This window comes from Saccopteryx bilineata, chromosome 9, assembly GCF_036850765.1.
Source record: "Saccopteryx bilineata isolate mSacBil1 chromosome 9, mSacBil1_pri_phased_curated, whole genome shotgun sequence".
In the NCBI taxonomy this organism is placed as follows: domain Eukaryota; kingdom Metazoa; phylum Chordata; class Mammalia; order Chiroptera; family Emballonuridae; genus Saccopteryx; species Saccopteryx bilineata.
Window position 1 is genome coordinate 91,905,511 of NC_089498.1, and position 26,564 is coordinate 91,932,074.

At 47.5% G+C, this 26,564-nt stretch overlaps 1 protein-coding gene across 3 annotated transcripts in view; it reads right to left on the bottom strand.

Annotated features, from left to right (window-relative positions):
* ARHGAP22 (Rho GTPase activating protein 22) overlaps positions 1–26,564 on the bottom strand; it is a 206,553-nt gene that overhangs the window by 130,875 nt on the left and 49,114 nt on the right. For all 3 annotated transcript variants that reach the window (XM_066243429.1, XM_066243427.1, XM_066243428.1), the window contains exon 2: positions 8,310–8,509. In XM_066243429.1, coding sequence (XP_066099526.1) covers positions 8,310–8,509 — 200 coding nt within the window. The remainder of the gene's footprint in view (positions 1–8,309; positions 8,510–26,564) is intronic.

The following is a 26,564-nucleotide window of genomic DNA, read 5'->3' on the forward strand; positions in this document are numbered from 1 at the left end:
ATGGCTGGACGTTTTCCTGCTCTGAAGTTTCTCTACCGTCTACCTAAATGCAATGTGGACCTGCCTGAACTAGGCCACCAGCACTACAATAGTCTTGGTGTGAGGAATTAAAATAATACAAGTAAGTCTAACATTTTTTGATCGCCACCTTATTCTACATGACCTCCCCAACAGCCTCACCCTATATCTTTGTTTGTAGTAGCTGTATTCTGAAAATTCCAAAAATAAACTGTTTTGGTTTTATTTTGCTTTTCTAGTTAGTAATGTATAAACATAGGCCAGCATCAGACGGTTATACAAGGCTTGTTATAAGTCAGCCATGTCTTCTTTTTCCATTGCCTGAATCTCACATCACTGCTTTCAGCTCTCCTAAAGGTGTTTTTTCCTTTCTTTTCTTTTTCTTTCCTTCTTTTTTCTTTTCCTTCCTTCCTTCCCTTTTCCTTCCTCCCTCCCTCCCTCCCTCCCTCTTTTCTTTCTTTCTCTTTCTTTCTTTCTTTCTTTCTTTCTTTCTTTCTTTCTTTCTTTCTTTCTTCTTTCTCTTTCTTTCTCTCTCTCTTTCTTTCTTTTCTTTCTTTCTCTCTTTCTTTCTTTTCTTTCTTTCTCTCTTTCTCTCTTTCTCTCTCTCTCTCCTTCCTTCCTTCTTTCCTTGATTTTATTTATTGATTTGAGAGAGGAGAGAGAAAGAGAGAAAGGGGGGATGGGAAGCATCAACTCGCAGTAGTTACTTCTTATGTGTGCCTTGATAGGGCAAGCCTGGGGCTTTGAACTGGCAACCTCAGCATTCCGGTCGATGCTTTACCTACTTTACCACCACAGGTCAGTTATCTTATGTTTATTTTTAACTAACATGATTACATTACTATGTCTTGATTGAAAATTTTAGGAATATCTATGGAATTCCTAGAATAGAAGGTTGAGAATTTGTTTTATTTACCCCTGCCCTGACCAAATTCCCCTCCAACCCTGACTTCCTGAACCCCCAGGTAGCTTTGGTTCTATCAGTACTCAGTGTTTATTCCGTCCTGGAAAATTGAGTTTCACTGGGAATTTCTCCACAGATCTCTTTCTCCAGCCTGGGGCTGCTGTTTTCCTAGAGCTCCTTCTGTCCAGACACTGGGTTGTCTGTCTCTCCTCTCCCCCTCTCTGTTATTCTCTTCTTTCCGGGAGACTGTGTCAAGTTGTTCATCCAATCCTTTGAATTTTCTTTTCCAAGATTTTATTTATGGATTTTTAGAGAAAGAAGAGAGAGCAGGGGTTGGGGGGGGGGCATATGGAACAGGAAGCATCAACTCACAGAAGTAGTTGCTTCTTGTATGAGTCTTGACAGGGCAAGTCCAGGGTTTCGAACTGGCGACCTCAGCATTCCAAGTGGTGTCTTATCCATTGCGCCACTGCAAGTCAGGCCATTCCTTTGAGTTTTGGTTTCTGATATCTAATTTCTGAATTCTGGGAGCTCATTTGTTCTCTGTCCATTTTTATAGTCTCTCTGTGGAGATGTTAAAGACAGTTTTTTTAAAATTGCATTTATTGGGGGTGACCCTGGTGAACTAATTTCACAGGTAAAGATAGTTTTATGTAACTGTTTTCTTCCCGCATAGTTTCAGTTGCCTCCGACCTGCCTCTTTTTTCCATCCCTACGAGGTTCTCTCCTTAAATGTCAGTACCTGAAGCCCTTCTGAGGAGTAGTTCTCTAAGCAACAACTGGAGGCTGTATGGGCAGAGGCCGGGAACATGGTAGGCCTTGTTCCTTGGGGGACCCTGGCTGTCCGCATTTTGTTTTCTTCTTGGGTCTCAGATTCTCCTGTGAAAAGCCTTCATTTCTTCTGCAGGTTGTTCCAGACTGCTGAGGCCTGGGGCCAACTGTGGGGTAAGACTGGGAGGGCTAACTAACTGGTTAGCACAGCAACTTTCATCTAACCAGCTGTTCTCAGTATGGACCTTCTACCAATAGCTGGGTCCGGGTCCTCACTCTGAAGGGCCCCCTCTCTCTCAGTATTCCCAGAGAATAAACTCCCGGGTTATGCCCCTGGGGGAGGGCAGTCACACTTTTGCATTAGGTTACTGAGGACAGTTGGGATCTAATCAATTGTTTTTTTCTTTCTTTTTTTGCCCAAAGTGCCTGAGGCAATTGCTGAGTCTTTGGTGGGAATGCTTTTTGCAGACCAGACAGATTTTGCACTCTCTCCCAAATACTGGCTTAGCTTTGAGCTCTGCCAGGTCTGCTAAACCAGCTGCCTCTGCCCAGCTGTTTTTTACAGCTGCTGCTGCTCCCGCCTTCCCTCCTGTCCTTTCTATCTGGGTGTGGTTACCGTCAAACACGCCTACCCTCCTCCTCACTGTGGTGTGGGGTTTCTAAGCCCATCACTGGTAACTAGAAGTCTGAATTTAAGTTTTGATTTTTGCTTATGCGTTTAGAAGTATAGATTGTGTGCTTGACTTCCACTTGTATAGATTTCTTCCTCACTCCTGCACACACACCCTCACTCGCTACCATTGTGTTCCTAATCTCTGTCCTCTTTCTTTTGCACCATAGTCAGTGAATGTGTCTCCACAATTCCATTTTTTGGAGAATTATTTTTTGAAGAAGATGGAGAGCAATGAGTGTTGGTTTTCTTTGTTTATATCCTTTGTGCATAAATCATGAACATTCACAGCTGCTCTATTTTCTTGGTAGGTGGTTATGTATCTTATTTCAAAATATTTCTTTGTTCCATTTTGTCCTTATCACTTTAAACTCTACTTAAATTTGATTCTGATGTTGCTAAATTTACTTTCTTTTTTGTTCAAATTTCTGGCTTATCTTTTTCCCATTGTTTTGATATTAAACCTTTTTGTTTATAACTCTCTCCTTTTCAAAGGCAGTTTTAAATTGCTGTTGGTCAAATAAGTTTGTAAATAATGATATATATATATATATATATATATATATATATATATATATATATATGCATGCTCGCTTGTAGTTTGCATTGGATGTGGGGGAACAGGCGGTAAGCAGGCAGGATTCTTATAGCCTTCCCACCCTTTTTGATGTGGGGTGGTGCAATCCTATCATGCCTCAGATAAGTGACTTTGTATTAGAGACTTCCCTATTTTGTATATTGGATTAAAGGTTTTGATTTCTGCACTATAAAATGGGGGCAGACTGGGAGCTTGCTCTCTTGGTTCCTGAGATTAGCATTAAAGAGCAGAGCAGAGAAAGGCCATGTGGAGGAGGCCAGGAGAAGCAGCCAAGATGGCGGAGTGCTGGAGGAAAAGTCAGTTTGTGCAGAGAGAAGGAAGGAGATGGGGAACAGGTGAATAAGTCTGGTGAGCTAGAAACCTTTGATTCTAGGAAACTCAGATAAGTCAGTAGCTTTGTGAGCACTGAATGAGTGGGTTTTGGAGCCCAGTGTGTGTTTTACTTGCCTGCCGGGTACAAGCTAGGATTAAAGATGATGGCCCACCAGTTCTTGGCTCCGTTGTTCCATTACCATCTGTCCGAATCCAATGCGAACCTGCATGGGCCAGGCAGCTGTGATGGTGGCTGTGGATACTGGCCATACACTCACTTTTCCACCTTTTAAGAGGCAGATGAATCTGACATATTCACACTTACTATGACAACTGAAATGTTTGTACTTTTTCCTTGCTACCTAATTTATTTACTTTTCATTTTCTATTTACCTTTCTCTGTTTTTATCCCCCACACCCTTTCATTTTCTGCTCATTTTTTGAACTGGTTACATTCAGTTTGCAACATTTTTTCTACCTTATGTTTTGGAAATTATACTTTCCATTCCTATTCAAAGCCAAGAAACCTCCAAGTCAAGAATGGGAATAACTAGACTCCCTTTGTGAGTCCTCACACAGTGAAAATGGACCAAGCTGATTAACAGAAGGGGTGGCAGGCGTTTTCATAGTCCAAGAAACATTTCAAGCTGAAGCTACAACTGCAAAGATGCACAAATGTGGAATCCTTTATTATTGACAGTATAAGTCTATCTGTTGGAAACTCTCAAGGATAGACAAATTCCTCCTTTCAGGTTCTGTATTAAAGCACCTTTGCCTAGTTTTTCCCTCTGAGCTTGGGGAAGCCCCTTCCTCTTCCTCCTATGCTCTGTGTTCTCAGCTGACCCTCCTGCTAGTGAGAGGGAGAGGGGAAGACAAAGGGCTCTGGAGAAAGAACAAGAGTGTGCACTTGAGAGGGAGGCTTATGGTGTGTTAACATGCTCTGGGCAGCATCAAGGGTTATCTGGACATCCCTTCTCTGGACAATTACCTCTTCTAGACAGACGATAGACCATCTGTCAGTAGGCTGCTCACCGCCTCGGTAATCCTGTCACTGTAAACAGTGAGTAGGCCACATTTTTCCAGGAAGTAGATATTGAGAATTCATCACATGTGGTTTATGCAATTAAATGGAAATTTGTGGGCTATTTTGCCAATAGGCATGCACGTTTGAGATCCTACTGTACAAGCTCAATGAGTCAAATCTGACTAACAGTCTCCTTGAGATTGGGGACCTGTGCAACAGGGCTGCCACAGGGGTGGGGGCTAAGGGAAGGAATACTGGGGTGGGCCCACGGGTTCTTCCTGTGTCCCGGCTAGTGAGTGGGGATGTCAATACCAGCAATAAATAATAAAACCAAAAGTAAAATAAAAATTAAGTGACTTGTCCCAAGTATTACAAATTCAGATCTCTCTGACGCTGAGGTTCTGTTTGTTCCACTTGACCTCCTGGGTCTTGTTTGCATTTCTCATAGAGCCAGGGAGGCTATACAAGATCACGGCTCCTAAAGTTCCGTTTAGATCTGCCTTCCTGATTGTGTCATAGCCACCTCTCATCTCTACTGTTATTTACACAAAAGTTTTCCTTCGCAGCCTCACTTGTTTTTTATTGTGACAAAATACACATAATATATCATCTACCATTTTAACCATTTTTAAGTGTATATATATCAATAGTTCTGTGGCATTAAGTACATTCAAATTGATGAACAACACGCTTTATTTTTAACCAAATGTATTTTAGAAAGAAAAACGTAATATCACTCTCATGAATGGAAACCAGCATTACTTCCCACAAAGAGAAGTTAACTATAGAATAACACAGTGAGGAGAAAGTGATTAATTTGCAGGCAGTGATTGCTGCCACTGGAGACTCTGAGTTGAGTCCCACTTTCCCCTCACCCCCAGTTTTTTTCAAGAGAGGTCCCCAAGTGTTGGGAAAGTATCAAAGACATGCTATCCCCAACACTGAGACTTCCTCAATTCCTATCAATGCTCAGAAGAATTAAAAGAGGGGTGAAGGAGGCATTTTCTCACTGTGATGTAGCTGGGATCCTGTGCCGTGCCCAGGCGCCTCCTCCCACTGTGCCCATCACCGAGCATCCCTCTGTCCCCAGACGCCAGTGCCACGCTGGGGTACTGTTGAGATGCACATGGGTTCCCACCCACCAAGGCTCTGTGACTCCTCACCCCAGAGAGAGGCTCTCTCTTTGCTTTCCTACTTGGAGCAGTGATGAGGAACAGCCTTTGGGACAAGTACTTTGCATTTCCTTTCCTGTTTTTCCCAACAGAAATAAGGGTCTCTTTCAGATGTACTTGCACTCTCTGAGCCCCATAACAAGGACAAGATCGCCTGAGCCCTGTGAGCCCAGCTGCCTTGGATGGCAGCACTTCATTATTACCAGACCACACCACAGAGGGGTGAGGTGATGAATTGCTCTAAATGAGAGAACTAAGTGTCATTTGGGTGGAAAGGCAGACATGTGAAGCACCTGAAGTGACCCTTACAGTGCTGGTGAGGAACAGATGAAGCAGCCACTGACAGGCCAACGCATCCGAAAAGAGGGTTTTGCAAGGACCTAGATTTCGGCGGGGGGAGGGTTAGATTTGTCTGGGGACCCATTTTTCTGGACAGTGAAAGTAACAGAATGTGTACAATTGTGTCTTCTGGGGATCACGGAAAGGCTGAAAAGAATACTGAAAACTTGTTTTCTCAAATGGTGCATAGACGCTCATTATCAACGTCATAAGAAAACATATCCTTTACTGTGGATATGTTTCAGTAAACTAGGCTGGGACACTGGGTATGTGGGGGCTGAGAATAAAGGTCACTTTGGAGCTCTGGCCCGTCGGCTCAGTGGTAGAGCGTCGGCCCGGCGTGTGGATGTCCTGGGTTTGATTCCCAATCAGGGCACAAAGGAGAAGTGACCATCTGCTTCTCTACCCCTCCCCCTCTCACTCTGTCTGTCTCTATCTCTCTCTCTCTGCCTCTCCTGCAGCCATGGCTCAATTGGAGCAAGTTGGCCCTAGGTCAGGCTTGGCCAACATACGGCCCACGGGCCGAATCCGGTCCGCATAATGAGTTTATGCAGCCTGCGATTAAATTTTTAATATTCTCCGCTACTTTAAAATCTCAGCTACTCAGAAGCGGAAGCATCTTTGATTGATTATTGGAAATCGAAATATTTTTTTTAAATTTTTATTAATGTTAATAGGATGACATTAATAAATCAGGGTACATATATTCAAAGAAAACATGTCTAGGTTATCTTGTCATTAAATTATGTTGCATACCCCTTGCCCAGAGTCAAATTGTCCTCCATCACCCTCTATCTAGTTCTCTGTGCCCTTCCCCCTCCCCCTAACTCTCTCCCTCCCTCCCTCCTGCGTCCTCCCTCCCCCCACCCCTGGTAACCACCACACTCTTGTCCATGTCTCTTAATTTCACTTTTATGTCCCACCTACGTATGGAATGATGTAGTTCTTGTTTTTTTCTGATTTACTTATTTCACTCCATATAATGTCATCAAGATCCCACCATTTTGCTGTAAATGATCTGATGCCATCATTTCTTATGGCTAAGTAGTATTCCATAGTGTATATGTGTCACATCTTCTTTATCCAGTCTTCTGTTGAAGGGCTTTTTGGTTGTTTCCATGTCTTAGCCACTGTGAACAATGCTGCAATGAACATGGGGCTACATGTGTCTTTACGTATCAATGTTTCTGAGGTTTTGGGGTATATACCCAGGAAATCGAAATATTTAAGAAGATAGTGATACGTGGAAAAGAATTCCGCGTGTGACTAATCTAGGGTTAACTTCCAATAATTGGTTGAATGGATTCATGATACTTTATTGTTTTTTAAAAATTTCATTATAAAGATTTACAACTTTTATATTCATCTGTACTCGATATGAACTGTTTGACATTTAGTGGCGATGTGAAACCCACATTCTTTTAGACAGAGTTTGCCAGTGCGCACCCAAGGTCAAACAATTTGTTATTTTTGTGGTCAAATGTGCTGAATCAAGTGGCATTGTAGCATAGACAATAGCTGCAGTTGATAACTGAAAACATGTCCAGGCTGTTTATAAAACAAAATAATTGTTTTATTTGAGATATAACCCCTTCAAGCTCATTGTATTAATTAAATATTGTTTTGATTGATTGCGATACAGTTTGGATATTTATACAGTATGTACAGTGCTACCTTAATATATGAACAGACCAACATATAAATTTTTTTTTTTTTTTTTAAGATATGAGCTGCTACTCAGTTCGTAGTTTTGTTCGAGATCTGAGTGAAATTCCAAGATACAAGTGGTGATTCAGGAAGCTGCCGCTAGTTGGCACATTGGCACATGGGTCTAGTGTCGGCAGTTTGATATACAAGTTGACTGACAAGCTCGGTTATAGAATGAATTAAATTTATATCTCAAGGTACCACTGTAATTATATTTTTATTAAAATATATTTTTATTAAAATAATATTGTATATTAAAATTTTTTCACTCACATTTATTCATAAGCAAATTACATAATAAAATTTTGTTTACTTAAATGAATCATTTTTGTATTTAACATTTTTTTAATTTTAATATTTCATCTGGCCCATGAAAAAAGTTTTCTTTCTAATCTGGCCCGGGGGCAAAAACTGTTGGCCACGCTTGCCTAGGTGCTGAGGATGGCTCCATGGCCTCTGTCTCAGGTGTTAAGAAGAGCTCAGTTGCTGAGTGATGGAGCAATGCCCCAGATGGGCAAAGCATTGCCCCCTAGTGGGCTTGCTGGGTGGATTCCAGTCAGGGTGTATGTGGAAGTCTGTCTTTCTGCCTCCCTGCCTTTCACTGAATTAAAAAAAAAAAAGTCACTTTGGAGGTTTGGTGCAGTGTCACTCTGAGTGAAGTCAGTGGCTTGGGTACTTGAGTGGAGGTCCTGACAGGAGGGTCTCTCTGCCTACCCCTCTTTTGGGCATGGCTAACCCTTCCCTGGAGCCCCCTGCTCCGTGATGTCTGCGGACACAGAACATGTGCTTCTCACCTGGGGCTTGGTCTCATCCTTGTCCTTGTAGTAGAGGAGCTGGTCCCCACACAGCACAAACCAGCGCTGCTGCCAGTTCTTCATGATGCTCCTTTGCTTCTTCAGCCAGCCCGCCTTCAGCACCGGGCCCAGCCCTTGAGGGCAGGGCAGTGGCCTTGGGCTCCGGCTCTGCTCACCCATCACCAGGCTCTTGGAGCGGGCTAGAAACCAGGAACACACAAAGTGAGTGGGGAGGATGCATGCCTTTGGTTGGTCCTTTCCCTATCCTGACATCCCAGCTACCCTGTGACCAAGACATGGGAGCTTAGGGCACCAGGGCATGGTCATGCTTGGCCCCCTTGGGTTCAAAGGAACATAGGCTGGAGCACCTCAGCAGTAATATCTCAAGGTTACCCCCCTGAGGTAGGTGCACAGCTTGCCTGTCTGGTTATTATCTGCTATGTCCCTGAGATCCTAGGTTCTCCATCTCCCAGGTTTCTTCTTCCATCCAGGTACCTTCCCATGCATCTCTCCATTGGTCCACACAGCCACCCATGGATCTACAAAGCCATCCTTCCATATGTTTAATGGTTCATTCATTAACTCACTCAGCAACTATTTATTGAGTACCTACTATATGCCTGTCTCTGTTCTAGGTGCTAGGGATAAAACAGTGAAATAAGAAACATAAGACTTCTGGTCAAGATAGCAGGGTGAGTAAAAGCTGTGCTCTCCTCCCATGGCCTATGTTCATTCCAGGTGATTTACATTAGCCAATGTATGAAAGCAATCCAGTGTCCATCAATAGACAAACGGATAAAGAAGATGTGATGTACATAATGGAATATTACTCAGCCATGAAAAAGAATGAGACCTTCCACCTGACCAGGTGGTGGCACAGTAGATAGAGCACTAGACTGGGACTTGGAGGACCCAGGTTTAAAACCCTGAGGTCACCAGCTTGAGCCCAAGGTCACTGGTTTGAGTAAGGGGTCACTCAGTCTGCTGTAGCCCCCTGCAGCACATATGAGAAATCAATCAATGAGAAACTAAGGTGCCACAACAGAACTGATGCTTCTCATCTCTCTCCCTTCTGGTTTGTCTGTCCCTATCTGTCCCTCTCTCTGTCTCTCTCTGTCTCTGTCACACACACAAAAAAGAATGAGATCTTATTTGAAACAGCATGATGGACCTAAAGGGTATCATACTAAGAGAAATAAGTCAGATAGAAAAAGACAACTACCATATAATTTCACTATGTGGAACCTAAAGAACAAAATTAACAAGAAACAAAGCGACTCATAGATACTGAGCACAAATTGATGGTTGCAGCGACGAGTGAAAAAGGTGAAGGGATTAAGAAGTACAAATGACTGGTTATAAAACAATCATGGGGTTATAAAGTACAGCACAGGGAATATAGTCAATAATACTATAATACAGTGATGACTCAGTTTTTGTCTATAATCCTCTGAAAATAATCAGTGAAATCTAAACCGACAAAAACTGAGTCAATTATTTCCATATGAATCAATGTAAATCCAATTAATTTGTTCCAGACACTCCAAAATACATACCAAAAACAATTTTTTTTTTTTTTTTTGTGGCAGAGACAGAGAGAGGGACAGATAGGGACAGACAGGAAGGCAGAGAGATGAGAAATATCAATTCTTTGTTGCGGCTCCTTAGTTGTTCATTGATTGCTTTCTCACATGTGCCTTGACCAGGGGGCTACAACAGAGCAAGTGACCCCTTGCTCAAGCCAGCAACCTTGGGTTCAAGCTGGTGAGCCTTGCTCAAACCAGATGAGCCCACGCTCCAGCTGGTGACCTCGGGGTCTCAAACCTGGGTCCTCTGTATCCTAGTCTGATGCTCTATCCACTGCACCACTGCCTGGTCAGGCAAAAACACATTTTATAGAGAATAAATATAGTGTTTAATACTAAAAACAATAAGAAATTAATATAAAATGAATATAAAAGACTAATGTAAAGAAAAAATGAAGCCCTGGCCAGTTGGCTAATCAATACAGCGTCTGTCCAGAATGTGAATGTCCTGGGTTCGATTCTCGGCCAGGGCACACAGGAGAAGCACCCATCTGCTTGTCCACCCCTCCCTCTCTCCTTCCTCTCTGTCTCTCTTCCCCTCTCACAGCCAAGGCTCCATTGGAGCAAAGTTGGCCCAGGCGCTGAGGATGGCTCCATGGCCTCTGCTTCAGGCACTAGAATGGCTCTGGTTGCAATTGAGCAATGCCCCAAGATGGGCAGAGCATCGCCCCCTGGTGGGCATGCCAGGTGGATCCCGGTCGGGTGCATGCAGGAGTCTGTCTCTCTGTCTCCCTGCTTCTCAACTTCAGAAAAAATACAAAATAAATAAATAAATAAATAAATGAAACTTTCTTTGGTCCCATGATAGAACTAAAAGGAAAGGGTTAAGTTATCAGCAAGGGATACACTTAACAGGGGCAATGAGATTTGAGCACATGTGATTTATCTTATGTGCATTATGTATATTTTGAAACTGAAAAACACAAAATAAACACATTACACCGAATATTGTATACGCAGTAATCACTTCCATGTAATCATAGTATTAGCACCTCGCAATCAATAAAAAAAGCACAAAAACACTGGAAAGCAATGGAATTGTTCAGTTAGACATGTGGGGTGATGCTCACACAACAAGAAACAGTGCCACAATGAGCAGGAGAATGTATGGGTCACCTTTTATTTTTGCAAAATTAGCAGCGAGGTCAGATGGGCACACTGACAAAATCTGAGACAAATATTTCATGGAAAAAATCGACAAAAACCAAAACTGACAATAACTAAAGTCAACAAAAACCGAGGTATTACTGTAACTATGTATGATGTCAGATGGGTATTAGACTTATTAAGGGAGTTACTTCTTTTTTTTTTAATCAAGTGAGAGGCAGGGAGGCAGAGAGACACCCTTCCACATGTGCCCTGACTTGGATCCACCTGGCAACTTGTCTGGGGCTGATGCTCTGCCCATCTGGGGATGCTGCTTTGTTGCTTGGCAACCGAGTTATTTTAGGGCCTGAGGGGAGGCCATGGAGCCATCCTCAGTGCCCAGGGCCAATTCACTCATTCGAGCCATTGCTGAAGGAGGGGATGAAAGAGAAGGTGGGGGGAAGCGGAGGGGTGGAGAAGCAGATGGACGCCTCTCCTGTGTGCCCTGACTGGGAATTGAACCCAGGACTTCCACACGCTGGCTGACACTCTACCACTGAGCTAACTGGCTAGGACTGGATATCACTTCTTAAGTTATACAAATGTCTAATCACTGAATTGTAATATCATATAATATTGTATATCAACTGTAACTGAAAAATATTTTAAATTATTTAAAAACCCATAAAAATCTGGGTCCTGCTGGAGCTTCTATTCTAGCAGGGTTCTTGTTACTCAGGCTCCAAGGACAGTGGCCCTATCCGAAGCCCCTCCCTGCTTTCTGAATGGCATCCCCCCCTGGAAGCATCACACTTGAGTACCCTTGCCTAGTTCCCCTAAGCCACCTTGCTGCTTCCAAGGGACCATCCTGGAAGGGTGAGTTCTGCCTCAGCCCTCTTTGGAGACTTGTTGAAGGCCCCTGGCAGGGCAGAGGGGCCATCTCTCTTACTTCAGAGCCTGTCTACCCTGACGGCTTCCTCTTCCCAGATGACACCACTGACTAGCAGTCTTCTAGGGTTGGTACTGTCCTTCATAGTTACAACTGAGTTCTTGCCACTCCCAACCTTTCCTACACCTTTCCCCCACTCTCTTTCCTTTATCTCACAGGAAGCTCCTTTCCTCTTTCTGGCCAGTATCAAGGATGTTGCTGCAGGGGTCACTCAAAGGGGCCATCCTGAAATTTGGAGGAACACATCTGAGCCCTGATGTAATCACTTTGTAATTCTTCAACCACGGACTCTCATTTCTGATAGGAACAGACAGTCCCTGCATCCATTATTGCATTGTACCTGTCATTCCTGTGCGTGTGTGTTTTTAAGCTCTTTCTGTTACACTAGTGACTGCAGTTCCCTCTATCTGCCTACCATCTGCCCACGCTGTCCCACTAACGTGGACCTTTCTTCCATCCCTCTCCCACTCAATCCCTGACCGATCCTCAGTTCCCACAACATGGCAAGATGATGAAAGGGTGACATTTTTGGCAAAGGGAGCAGGCAAGGGGTCTCTCGGGTAAGTAGGCAGGACCGGCCTTCAGGCCAGAGTGGCAGCCTGTGTCTGTATCAGATGGCAGCATTCTTGTGCCACTCCGCCATCCGGGCTCCTGTGGTGGGGCCCTTCTGCTGCTGCCCCTACCTTACCAGGGAAGTACTTCCAGCAGATGTTACTTAGGTTGCCAGCCCAGCCCAGGTTTTTCCCCAGCTGATCAATTATACAGATATTATTTATACACTCCATTGAGTATCTTGATTTATTAATAACCACTGTTCCTGTCCTCAGCATTTCCTGAATCAACTGATTCAGTTCTCAAAATATTTAAGCCAAGGTTTCAAGTCCAACTGCTCTAACAGTCTAAGGCTCCAGAGCTGTTTCTGGAGCAGGTCCAGGATAGGTTCCTCACCAGGGACGAGGGGGACTGAGGGGACTGCAGAGTTGTGGCTCTCCTGCTCCCAAGTACAGTCACTCGCTCGCTCGCTCACTCACGCCTTCCAAAGCTACAGAAGTCTTGAGCTGTCTCTGTTCCCTGGAGCTCCCAGTCTGCAGGGGGAACCAGCCACCGAGAATACCCCTCAGAGATGAGGGCACCACAGACCACCTGCCAGGCAAAGGCAGTGGACACTTTGATGTCAGCTCAAACCTTTCTGCAGTCACCACTTGTGGAACCCTGGAAGAGGGACACCCAGGCTGAGCCTTGAAGGATGAGCAGACTTTGGGTCTGCCTCGAGGGAGGTGGGGCTCTGATTCCAGATAAAGGAAGGAGCCCGGCATTTGCTGTCTCCTGCTTCAAATCAGCACGTATGCTGGGTTGACGTGGTCCCCCTCCCCTCCCCAACAAGCATCTCCTGAGATAGTGGCCCATCCTCCCAGCCTCTCCTTCCTCACCCCCCCCCAGTCTCTGTCAACTCCTTGCATCTGGCAGATTTCTTTTCTGAAATGGCTCTGTTCCAATCCAACAGGTGGGTTTTGGTTGTCAGCTTCTGAAACTCCTTGGTGCTGAGATACAGGTTCTTGCCTTCTTCTCGAAGCGTTTCCTTCCTCCAGTGCCTGCATGTCTGCCTGGTTTCCGACAGCCTGCCTAGCCTGTTCTGGGCTCCCTGTCCTGTTCTCGACAGAAGTCCTGCTGTGGCTCAGGGATGTCTCAGTTGCCCGCCATTCCATTAGGGTTCCACATCTTTGTCTCTGCCCAGACCTTTCTCTAGAACTTCAGGCTCACATGTCAAACCATCTCCACATTGGACGGTTGAGGATCATAAGCCCATGTCCAAATTCAACTCCTGCACCTCGTTCCCAAATGTGCTCCCACCGCTCACCTAGGGCTCACAGCTGACCATTCCTGACAATGAGGAGCTGTTTGGACAAATCTTTCTCCTTCAGACCCTGCAGTGAATTAGTTTCCAAGTTCTAAAGATTCGTTCGACACTCTTATTTAATCTTCCTTTCTCCTCTCCTGAATTAGTTAATCCTTACTGTCCATGACTAGGCTCCTTCCTCTTCCCTCCTGCCCTCTGCAGAAGCCTCCAAAAGAGATAAACAGGTGCCAAAAAAATCTTTCTAAACATGGATCTAATCATTTTACTTCTTTTCTCAAACATAGTTATGGTATTTGCCAACTGTGCACAGAGATTCCACTCCCAGCCTGACAGTCAGGACCCTACCGTGGGACAGCGCCACCCAGCTCAGCCCCATAACCCGCCAGCTGCCCAGCTCCTGACTGCCCGAGCAAGCTGTCTATTACACTGTCTGGTGGCCTTAGGAATACTGTTCACCAGATCTGCTGGATCAGAACTTGGGGGGGAAGCAGCCAGGGTGGTTCTGATAATCACCATCCTGGGTTCCAGTCCTACCTGACAAGATCCCACTATACTGCCCCTTTGCTCATCCTCACTGGGCCATCCTACTTTCCATTGAAGGGATGGGTCCAGTTTTACCACCTCCGTGTGGCCCTCTCAGAGTCACTCCACTGAAAGTAGTCCCTTTTTACTTCAATTTCACGCTTAAAACAGTATAAACAACAATCTGTCCTAGGATAGAGTGGTCTGTATGGTGTGTGTATCAACCTTGTCCCAAGATCAAGGACCATGGAGAGCCAGGGGACCCAACATCCTCCAGGAAATTCTGTGTGCATGAGTGTGTGTATATGTATGTTATGTGTGTGTGTAGGCATGCATGCCTGAGTGTGTGTCTGCAAGTTTGTAAGTATCCATGTCCATAAGTGTGTCCATCTGTGTGTGTGGTGCACACCTGTTTGGAGTGACCATATGTTTGGAATCTGAGGTGTTGGCCCAAGCCATCAGTTCTGAAGAGGGAGACCCTGAGCCCAGGGCTTGCACACATCCAGGAGCTTTGGGGACCTGGATACACACAAGCCAGGTTTTTGGGAAACTGATGGGACCAAGCCAGGGAGCGGGAGGCAGAAGGCAGAGGGTTGAGGGTGGGGTGCCCCTCTGGGAGGATAGAGAGCAAGGACCACTCTGAGAGACATTTAAGAAGAGGGGGCTGGTGATTAACGGTAAGTGGGGTAGGTAGGGAATGAATCGGGGTCAGGACAGTGGTCAGGGAGGAGGAGCCAGACAGTGCAGGGCAATGAGGAGCCAAACTTGCTCGTGCTGGAGTTTTGTAGTGTCTCTGGCATTGAAGAGCGTATGTTCAGGGGGAAGTCAGATGTGGACTCTGGAGTTGGGAGAGAGAACTGGGCTCAGGAGCGAGGTGGCTACAGATCAGTGCCTGGCATGTTAAAAGCCTCCATAAGGGTTTGCTGAATGATAGTAATAATAGTAACTGGAGTTACTATTCACCAAGGGCTTGGACACTATGTGCTATAAACTAGACTGAGTACCCTACATGAGTTATTTCATTTAATCCTTGCAAGGGTAATTACTTCAGTGTCACAGATGTGCTAGTGGAGGTTTGGAGAGTTAACGAAACTGTCCAAGGCCACCGCACTGCTAGCAAATGGCACAGTCTGTTTTCAAATCTGAATTCACCCTTCTATAGGGCCTGTGCATTTAACCCCTTCATGAGCCTGCCACACACCCACGAGATCTCCCAGGAGGCCTCTAGAGTGAGGACTAAAGCCAGGGGATGGAAATAAGCAAAGCAACTTCTGACCAACTCTGGGAGAAGCTGCAGAGGGACAGGAGAACTGCCAGGGACAGAGCACTTAGAAGACCCAGAGAGAGTGGTGTGTAAAAAGAGGGAAAGTGTGCCAGGTAGAGAAAGGGTGGAGAACCACCTGCAGGGAAAGGAAGAAAGTGTATGTGCAGCCAGAGTGTGTGGAACTCTCCCTGGACTGGTCCCTGCAAAGGAGGAGAGATCAGGGGTGGGGAGCAGGTGCACTGATGAGCCAGGGAGGGGTCTGAGTTGTCTGCGAGCTGACAGATGTGTAACCTGGGCTCCAGTGGTGAAGGGAGTAGCCTGGGACAGCAGGACGCCATTCTGGATGGATGTGAATGGGGACCTGTAGCAGTGATGAGGCCTTCCCCGTGCTCTGGGTCATCTGGCGCATGAGACTCTACCTGCTGGATATTAGAGAGCCTGCCTGCACCAACAACCTCAACCCCCCACTGTTTTCTTTGTATTTGGCCTTGACTTTGACCATCCTCCACCCACTCCACCCCCACCACTCTTTGTTGCTGCCCCTTTTGAGCTGTGTCTGTGATAGGGTGCCGGAAACCCTCTGGGTGCCCTGCGGTGATCGTTCTCAGCCATGTGTGCGGCCTGATGAGAGAGAACATGGGGCTGTTAGCTTTCTCAGCCAATGGGTGTTGGAGACACATCTATCATTGCATTAGCATGGCACTGCCTTCCCAGAAAAGCTGGCCTTTTGTGGGGAAAAAGAAGACACTCAAGGCATGGGCAGGCTAAGGGTAAGGTGAGTGGGCAGTGGACAGGACGGATGTGCACACATGCCTGCGAAAGCCAGCGTTGGGAGTTGGGGCCAGGCAGCTGATGTAATTCCATTTATCCCTTAGAATAAACATAATTTTCTAGGTGCTCTGACTGAGAGGAGGGGGAAGCAGCCTACTCCAGGTCACCACCACTAGTGTTATGCGATGGAGGCGGGTTTCCAGCCCCTCAGTCCTGATCACTAAGGATGCTATACTTCCTTCCCTGAACTGAGTCTGCATGGCCTCTAAGTGCTTCAGGCCTGTGGTGCCAGGGAGGGAGGAGAAAAGACAGCTTAAACAGACGTCTCACGTGTGGGCAAGATGGTGGCTTGCTTTTTTGTCTGCCCAAGAGCTGCTCTCAATGAAAACACAAGCCAACTCAAATCCAGGGGTCAGAACCCAAGGTGGAGAAAACAAAACCATATCCAAAGGTTCATCCATTATTAGGGAAGGACAAGGGCTGTGTGGCACCAAGGCATTGACAAGGGAACACGAGGTGCCAGGCCAGCAGAAGAGGCACCAATTCATGATGTTTTCCTAACCAGGAAATGGAGATCTTTCATTTCTGAGTTAAGAAGTTACAGAAGTGAACAGAAGAGGAAGCACAGATGGCCAATATGATGTGCAGAGATGCTGAACTTCAGCAGTAATCAGGGAAATGCCCACTATAGCCAGTACAATACAGCATATTTAAAAAAGTAGAGTGATATTATGTATTGGTAAGTTTATAATTATAAGCTACTATGTAGAGGGCAATTGAGCTGTATTTATTAATTTTTTTAATTAATTGATTTTAGAGATAGAGAGATGGAGAGAGAAAGAGAGAAATAGAAAACGGTTGTTCCCCTCAGCCATGCACTCATTGGTTGTCCCCTGCATGTGTCCCAACTGGGGATTGAACCTGCAACTCTGGTGCATTGGGACAACACTCCAACCAACTGAGCCACCTGGAGAGGGCATGGAGCTGTATTTATTAAAATTAAAAACATGCCTATTCTATTGTACAACCCAGCAATTCTGATTCTTGCCTCTTTCCTACAGAAAGAAACACAAGGGCATGGGTAGTTATGCACAAGGATATCCTCAGAGCTCCTGTGTGATCCCTAAAAATTGGAAAAACTCAAATCTCCAATAATAGAAAAATAGTTAAATAACCTGTGTTATATTCACATTGTAGGATGCTTTGCAGAAGTTAAAAAGAACGAGAGGAATATATATATACTAACATGGTTACAGTAACTCCTCCTTTTAACAAACACCACAGAATTGTCTTCACTCTCTTTCTCCAATTCTTCTCCTGTTCTTTTTCTTTAGTAGTAAAATACAGGTATACCAAAGGTGACATTTACCATCTTAACCATTTCAAAGTGTGTAGTTCAGTGGCATTCAGTACATTCACATTGCTATGTTACCATCACCACCGTCCACCTCCAGAACTTTTCATCATCTCTGATGCACCCAGGTGGGCTTTCCCTACCTGTCCCACTCAAATTGCTCTGATCAAGGTCACCAATAATCCTCATACTGTCTAATCTGAGGGTCGCGTCAGTCCTCTCATTCCTTGACCCCTTGTAGCACTTGACCGAGTTGATCCTTCTCTCCTCCAGCACCATTTCTACCCATGGCTTCCAAGACCACTCGCCTCCCTGTCCCCTCCTTCCCTGGTCACCACTCTCAGTGTTCTCATCTTCCCCACCTCTCGGGGTCTAGTATCCAGGGACAATCCTTGGACCCCATTTATGTCCACACTCTGTCTCAGGGATCACCTCCTGTCTCATAGATTTAAGCACCATGGATGTGCAGAAGGCTTGATTCTGAACCAGAGATAATCTGTCCATTATACTGTCTACCAGAACACCTTCAATGCCACATGTTCAAAGCTTAACTCCTAGTCTTTTCCCAGCCTGATATCTACTCCCCTATTTGTCAGAGAAAGGAGCACCCTCATTATGCTGCACCATAATTTCTCCCCTGAATTACTGCTGCAGCCTCTTCCCCAACCTCGGTGCTGATATCTTTGTATAGTCTCTTAGTGGGACAGCCAGAGAACATTCTTCAGGATGAGCGTTGTTAGATCATGCTGCTTCCTATGACACCCTGCAGGACTCCCCTTCTTGCTCTGTGTAGAAGTCCAGCCATTACTACATCTTACAAGGTCTACAGGACGAGGATGCATAACCTCTTGGACCTCCTTGTGCTTCTCCATTCCTGGCTACACTGGCCCCTGCAGCCCCTCAAACAGGCCATGAGCTCGCCACTGGGTCTGCACCTACTGTCCCGTCTCTGCTGAGCTTCCTCTCAGCCCCTTCATTCTTTACTGAATGCCATGTTCTCAGCGAGGTCTTTCTTGACCATCCTATTGAAGATGTCACCCCAACACTCCCATCTCCCCTTTCCTGCATTAACAGTTACTTAAATTCTATGAGAGTAGTGGAAAGCAAGTTTCAAAACAATACACAAAACATCAAACTGTATAAACAGGGAAGAAAAACACAACATCCAAGAAAGACAGCACCCTGCACTGTCGGTGAGATGTGTACCTAGGTGGAAGGTACATGCTTCCCTGCTGTGGGGCGACATTTGTCATGGTGGACGAAGGTGGCGTGCAGCGTTTTACACAAGGAAGGAGTTCACTGTTGCTTATGCAAATCAAAACAAAAACTTTAAATGGAATGAAGTTGAGTCCCTTAGGAAATCTAAAATGGCAATTAAAACATCACAAGTTTGAAACATGTTATGAATCATAATCTCCGACTAGCACCACACTAGGCTGTGTCCCACAACAGCCGCAAACGCAAACCAGAGAGGCCTGGCCTCCGCCTGCTTGGAGCTTCCAGGATGAACAGCTGACACTTTGTGGAAGTGTGGCCAGGCCCATGGTGGCCCTTCTGGGGGACCAGGTCAGGGGTCCCTCTCTGTAGGTGGGCCCTGTGGTGGGCCCAGATTTGTTCCAGTCCATCCTGAACGAGGAGGGTTCAGTGAGGGTGTGCAGTCATCCACTCACTAGCAGCGCGACCAGAGGACCTGGTAGCTGCTAAGAGCTCGTCACGGATTCCTGACCCAGAGGACCCTGTTGGAGCTCTGTCCTGACTCCCTGGTTTTCTTTCTTCCTGTTTTCATGCTCATCACCGCCTGCTCCCTTTACCTGGAACAGATCTCCCCAGGGTGGCTTGCCAGCACAGCCCTGTGTTTGGAAGACAGACCTTGGACTACTGGAGCCCATTTTAAGCAGGTGCTGGGAGAACTGAAAGTGCCCAGAACTTACATCCCTCGCCTTGGCCAAAGGCTCCTGGGTGTGGGAGCCTGAGAGCCTGGGCAGCCTGCTTTCTGGTTGGAAACCACCCTGAGGGGTGAAAAGGCAGAGGTCATACCTCCGAGTTCCCCGGGAGCTCAGGCTGAGCCCTCCCTTTGCTAGGCTTTGGGCCCTCACTTGGTTCTCATCTCCTGTTCTGCTCCCCAGACCCTCCTTGGGGTCCCCTGTGGGCACCTCTTTAAGAAGTGACCACGTGAAAGTCCTCATCTTAGGGTCTACTTCAGAGAAGACCAAATGACGCACCCGCTTATTTTAAGGGCCTTTTGAATTGGCTGTGGCAGTGCCAGCCTTGAGCAGCGCCGGGGACTGGGGCCCTGCCTGGCCCTCTGGGCCGCCTCCCATTCGCAGCTCTGTGAGTGCGGCCCCAGAGCACACAGAGCGGCTGCATGGGGCCTGAAAACAATGGATTCATACACGTCAGCAGGATTTAGAGCTGGGGCGGGAAGCAGCAAGATGCAGAGCTGAATTGATTTAAAGGGTAAGTATTGAGGATGAAAGAGTGATTGGGAGGAGAGGCGAGGTAATGGAAGGAGTACACTTGATGGGCTGGACAAAATGGTTTCATCAAGTTAATGCAATCTGCAGCTAAAAGCAGGAGCTGAGTCTGGTTCCTGTGCTGTCTTGGGAATACTCAGGTGGACTTAATGGCGGGTGCACTGGGTGCGTGGCCTGGGCCCCGACTTCTGAAGGGTCCCACAAAACCCCAACTTAGCACTTATTTCTAATGACACCAAATTTGGTTTCATATGAACAATTTTAACATTAACAGTACATAATATTTTTTATTTAAAAATATGTATTTTTATATTCCTTGTCTCTTTTTTTAAGGGGCCCAGTGTTTTCTTCTTCACCCAGGACCTCAGCCGACCTTAATCTGACTCTGGGAATACTGCACCAGCCTGGGGCGGGTCACTGCCTGACAGTCCCCGAGCGCCCCACCGGCCTGGGGCGGGTCCCTGCCTGACAGCCCCCGAGCGCCCCACCAGCCTGGGGCGGGTCACTGCCTGACAGCCCCCGAGCGCCCCACCAGCCTGGGGCGGGTCACTGCCTGACAGCCCCCAAACGCCCCACCAGCCTGGGGCGGGTCATTGCCTGACACCAGCCTCCGGCGGGTCACTGCCTGGCAGTCCCCGAGCGCCCCACCAGCCTGGGGCGGGTCACTGCCTGACAGCCCCCGAGCGCCCCACCAGCCTGGGGCGGGTCCCTGCCTGACAGCCCCCAAACGCCCCACCAGCCTGGGGCGGGTCACTGCCTGACACCGGCCTCGGGCGGGTCCCTGCCTGACAGCCCCCGAGCGCCCCACCGGCCTGGGGCGGGTCCCTGCCTGACAGCCCCCGAGCGCCCCACCGGCCTGGGGCGGGTCCCTGCCTGACAGCCCCCGAGCGCCCCACCGGCCTGGGGCGGGTCCCTGCCTGACAGCCCCCGAGCGCCCCACCAGCCTGGGGCGGGTCACTGCCTGACAGCCCCCGAGCGCCCCACCAGCCTCGGGCGGGTCACTGCCTGACAGCCCCCGAGCGCCCCACCAGCCTCGGGCGGGTCACTGCCTGACAGCCCCCGAGCGCCCCACCTTTTCTATGTGTTTACTTGTTGCTCAGCATCTTTTGGGGCTCTATTTGCTCATCTGTTCTTGGCTGGTTTCCCCATCTGAGAAGTAACCAATCAGGCCCTCCTAATGGGTCTGACTTCAGCACCTGGAAGAAAAAAAAAACACCCCAAATAAGGGCACAGCCTACTCTCCCATAAGTAAAAAGTACTAATTCTCAAATAGTCCTAAGGGAGTCTAGAAAGTCTGGACATTTTTTTCATATTGATTATTTAAGAGTGATTTGTATTGGTTCTTCCTGGGTCTTCCTCCTGGCTCAGCTGGTGCTGGTCTTCTACAAGGGAGTGCCGTCACCCAAACGTCTTGGCCTGTGCTTCTGCACAGGGCACATCCCCAGCTTTGACTGGACCTAGTGTTCATTCACTGATTGTGGAGTTTACCAAGCCTCCCGTGTGTCTGCCCTGTGCTAGCCCCTGGGGTATGGAGAGGAAGGGTTTATGCCTGTCCTACCAAAGGAAAAGGGGGAACAAGGACACCCAAACACAAGGTACTGCATCACAACAAATCTCAGGGGACACCAGGAGCCCGAAGGCAGCAGTGCGGAGCTCAGCGGGAGGCTGGAGCCCGGCGGGGCCACAGCTGATGACAGAACGCAGTGAGCCACTAGAGGGCCTAGGCTGTGCCACCCCAAAACATGCCATCTTGGGATGTTATTTTGAGCTGCAGATGATGGAGAGACAGCAAACACAGGAGGAGCTCTCTTCCCTTCCTCTTCCTGCCTCCCAGCTGGGCATCCGTTTCCCTGTGCAGACTACCTCCCCACTCCTGTGCCAGGGAGAGGCCCGAGAGGCTCCTACTGTCAGAATCAGAGTTGGGTCTGTATTACAAACATAGCCAAACCACCACTGCCTATAGATTCCTAGTCACCTTCCCACAATTTGCCAAATCTGGCTTTAATTGCCTTTTTGGGGTTCCACCTCTTTTCTGTAAAGTCCCCCCAAAAAACTATCAGTAAAATGTGTATGTTTTTCCTTATGTTAATCTGCCTTTTATAAATTTAATTTGCAGGCCTCAAGCTCAAAACTTAAGCAGGAAGGGAGCTTTTCCTCCCCTATACTAAGGATGGTTAGGTGGACAAGAGGTGTGCCTCTTAGGGGTACAGGGAGACTGCAGGTGAGAGAGCTTGGGGTCAGACTCAGGACATCTGGCTCCTGGATCTTAACCCTGACTCTCAAAGGATCCAGGTCCCTGCCCTAAAACAACAGTATACTAACCCCTGCCCCTTCAAGATGAATGAAAAACCTCTTCCTCTTAGAGAGAGAAGCTTGATGCACTTCCTCTAACTCTCTCCACCAGCTGAACTTCCCACCATCACCCACGGTGGGGTCTCTCCTGTCACATCTCTCTGGACATGGCTGTGCCCTTTGCCAGGTGCAGCAGCTAGAGTTGCCACTGATTTGGGCATGACGTTAAAAGACAAGAAGTCCTCTGTGTGCAGCCAGGTCTCTAGCTCCACCCCCGCTCACACCACACACTTCACTCTTTCCAAACCAATCACTGGTCCCCACGTGGCCATGCTGTGCCGTGCCTCTGTACCTGCACCTCCGTGCTCGCCAACCATGGGCCCGGATTCACTCTAGAAGCATCTGTGCAGCTGTTTCTGACGGTCGGAAAACTTGTCGAGTAGATTCCCAAAGCAGAGGTGTTGGATTCCATCCACAATGCTGCACGCTCACCTCCAGTGGCACATGCACCTCTCTACACGGGACTGATTTGTGTGCTTGTTACAGCCATGCAAGGTTCCCTCCTCACACCTGAACCCCTACAGGGGTCCCCAGACTTTTTACACAGGGGACCAGTTCACTGTCCCTCAGACCGTTGGAGGGCCGCCACATACAGTGCTCCTCTCACTGACCACCAATGAAGGAGGTGCCCCTTCCAGAAGTGTGGCGGGGGATTGGATAAATGGCCTCAGGGGGCCGCATGCGCATTCTAGGGCCTAGAATATAGTATGTAGCCTCTCAATAAATGCTTGCAGAATGAATTAACAAAAGAAGAATTGTCAAGTTCAAGAAGATGTGAAAGGCTGAATCCATGTAGGTGATCTTGGCGAGGATAAAAGGAATGACACTCTGCAAGTGCTTCATAAAAGGAACAGCACTGCTCTGGCTGCAGGTTGAGCCCTCTAGAAGCCCCTTGCCCCTCTTCTGGACTTTATTGGACCTCGTCCGGGAGCAGCTGGCCCCAGGCTTGTAGCGTCCACCCCCGTTCAGATCAGGAGGCTGTTCACAAGGCATGTCAGACTGGTGAAGTCGATGTAATTCCATATCAATAATCTACTTCACTTCTGTCTGCCTACAAGCCATTAGTTTTGATCAATATATCCTCCACCTTTGTTTAAGTAATCATGGAGGTTATTGATATTTCAGCAGAATCAGGGCAAGTCCCTGGCTGTCTCAGTGGGAGACCACAGCAACCTCCAGGCCCAGGTTGAACCCAGTTCAGGCCTGTTTTGCAAATAAATCATTTATTTCCACTTTATCCAGTAAGGTCAGGCCCAATTCTCCAGTCCTCTGTGGCTGGCAATACAGTCTGGAGCTCCTCTGGCTACCATGTGGTTGTTTCCTGTGTCCTGAGTGTCTAAAGCAGTGGTTCTCAACCTGTGGGTCGCAACCCCGGCGGGGGTCGAACGACCTAAACACAGGGGTCGCCTAAAGCCATCGGAAAATACATAGTTATTATACAATACATTTTTAAATAAAATATGTATTTCCGATGGCTTTAGGCGACCCCTGTGTTTTGGTCGTTCGACCCCTGCCGGGGTCGCAACCTACAGGTTGAGAACCGCTGGTCTAAAGAGTGCTGGTTTTATACACCTTAGGCATCGTCTGTGAGGAGAACTCAGCTTTCCATCAGTTGGTATCTGGAAGAAGAGGCAGGAGCAGGGAGGAGTTTTGTGTTCTCAGTGCATGTCTGCAGGGCCCAAGCTGACACCTTTATCTCCTGGCACTGAGGTCTCTGGCAGCAGTACATGGACTGGCAGTGTCGGTGTGGGGACCTGGTACAGAGGCAGGGGAACCTGGCTGGCAACTGCTAAGAGCTCTCGGCACTTGTGATCTGAGGACCTCCCCATTGTTCCCTCAAGCCCTTTGAAGATGGCAAGTGCAAAACATCCCACTCCTACACATCTCCTGGATGCCCACTCTCTCCCTGGCCTCAGGGTCAGTCCCTGCAGAGCCACTGCCCATGCTGTAGCCAGCAGCAATGCTTAGTGCTCCATCCATGGACTTCCCCTGCTCTCAGCCCGACTTAGACATGGGCCGAGTCCCTTCTCCGGCTGTAGCACCGACCCCGCGGGCTTCCTGCACTGCAGTCACACCCAGGGCTCCCAGTGTGCTCTGAGCATGTGCCTCTGGGTGTTGACACGTGGGGTTTCCCCCTGGGATGGCTTTCTTCTCCTGATGTCTGGATAGGGTCTGGTATGTAAAAAGGAAGCGCACCATAGTGATCATAAGCCTTTGGATTTTTAAATCCCAGGACTACCACACCTGGCTGGATACCTGTCCTTACTGGCAAGTTCTTCAATCTCTCTGTTATTTAGTTTTCTCATCTGAAAAATGGGGCAACAGTGGTCTCTTTGGTTTCTTCCTCAATATGGGTCTTTTGAAGATTAAAGGAGAGTATGCACATCGTGGATGTAACGGCACATAAAAAAGGACGTTCTGCAGTGAAGGCCAGACCAAGGAGCAGACTCTCAGATGGGTGGGTGAAAGTCAGTTGTGTGGCCCTGGGTCGAATGTAAAAACACTGAACTGGTCTTGTATTTGCAAACAAAAGTGACTCTCGGGCTGGTCATTACCCAGAAGTGCTGAGAGTTGTCCTGGGTCTCATAAGGCAGTGCAGAGGATGGCCTGGCTCCCTAGAACATCAGAGGGTACAGATAAAGGCACTTCTTAAGTTGTGTTTGTTCTAAAGCACGGTTACCTAATTCCAATAGGCATGAGCTATGGTTACTGCTATTATTAAATATTTGATCAGTGCATAAGTGATCACATATGTACCTAACTCCTAATGCAAGTGGAGAGATGAAGGTGTCTGGGTCTGGTACCTGAGCTGGCTAGTTTTGCAAGAGGTGCAGACAGCTGCAGTACAACAGCAGCCCAAGTGATTCTTCAGCACCAGTAGGTACATGGGGTCCCGCCTGCCTGTGCCCAACGCACCCTGGGATCAATGGCCAGTGCTGCAGTCACTCCTCATTAGGATACCTGTACAGGTCCCCACCCTCCTCCTTCCATTTAATCCTGACTCCTAGACTTTCCCTTAGGAAAGTGGCCAGGCTGCCTATCAGATAAATCTGAGCCAGGCCAGGACATAGCCCTACCTTCTGTTTCTGACCCTGCACCTGGCGACAGCGTCGTGAATACTTGCCCATGGAGAGAGGTGCTTGTGAGGAATCAGACATCTCACATTGCGGGGGCCTAACCTGCTTGGTGACACCACCTGGCCTCCCCTGGCCTCTAGACAGAGCTATATTTGGGGAGAAAGGTTGCTCAGACCTCAGAGAACTGTGTTTAAACTGCTCCAGATCTTATTAGAGGTGTGATTTTGAGCATTTGATTTATTCTGCCTCCACCTCCTCCCTTGTCTCACAGTGATGGTACAGGATGACAGTGGGGCGTGTATGTGGGAATGGGAGGCCCAGTACCTGTCCAGCACTCCTAACCACTCACCAGCTGTCTTCTCACTTCCCTGCCTTCCCTAAAGAATGTTGGCAGTGAGAGTCTTCAATGTGTTTGTAAGGGGAGAGTCCTCCTTACACTTACATGGAATTCAGGAACAGGTATATGCTACTCAATGGTAAAAAATCAGAAGAGTGTGAGCATGGCTGTGAGGGGGGACTGGGGAGAGCTGGGAGGGGAATCTCTGGGGTTAGAGGAGATGCTCTCCATCTTGGCCGGGTGGTGCCTATTGAACCGAATGCCTATGATTCATGCATTTTACCCTACATAAATTATACCTTCATTAAGAAAATAAGAAAAACATTGGAAGTGAGCAATGAAAACCCTAGAATAAACAGTATTCCTAAAAAATCAGGCTACAGTATACTTTGAGGCCACTGTTGTTCAAAGATCTCCAAATCAGAAATGTGTATTTCGTCTGGTTAGGTCCTTAGAACTCATCCTAGACATTTTGCTCATCTGAGCACATCTGCAATTTCATTCCAGTTCTGAGCCAACTTCTGGAAGGGAAAAGAGGACAGAGCTCAGTTATCTATGTGAGGTGGAAGGCCTGGCCAGTGGTGGAGGGTGTCCAGGCTTGGGGACCAGTGCCCTCGAGAAAGGT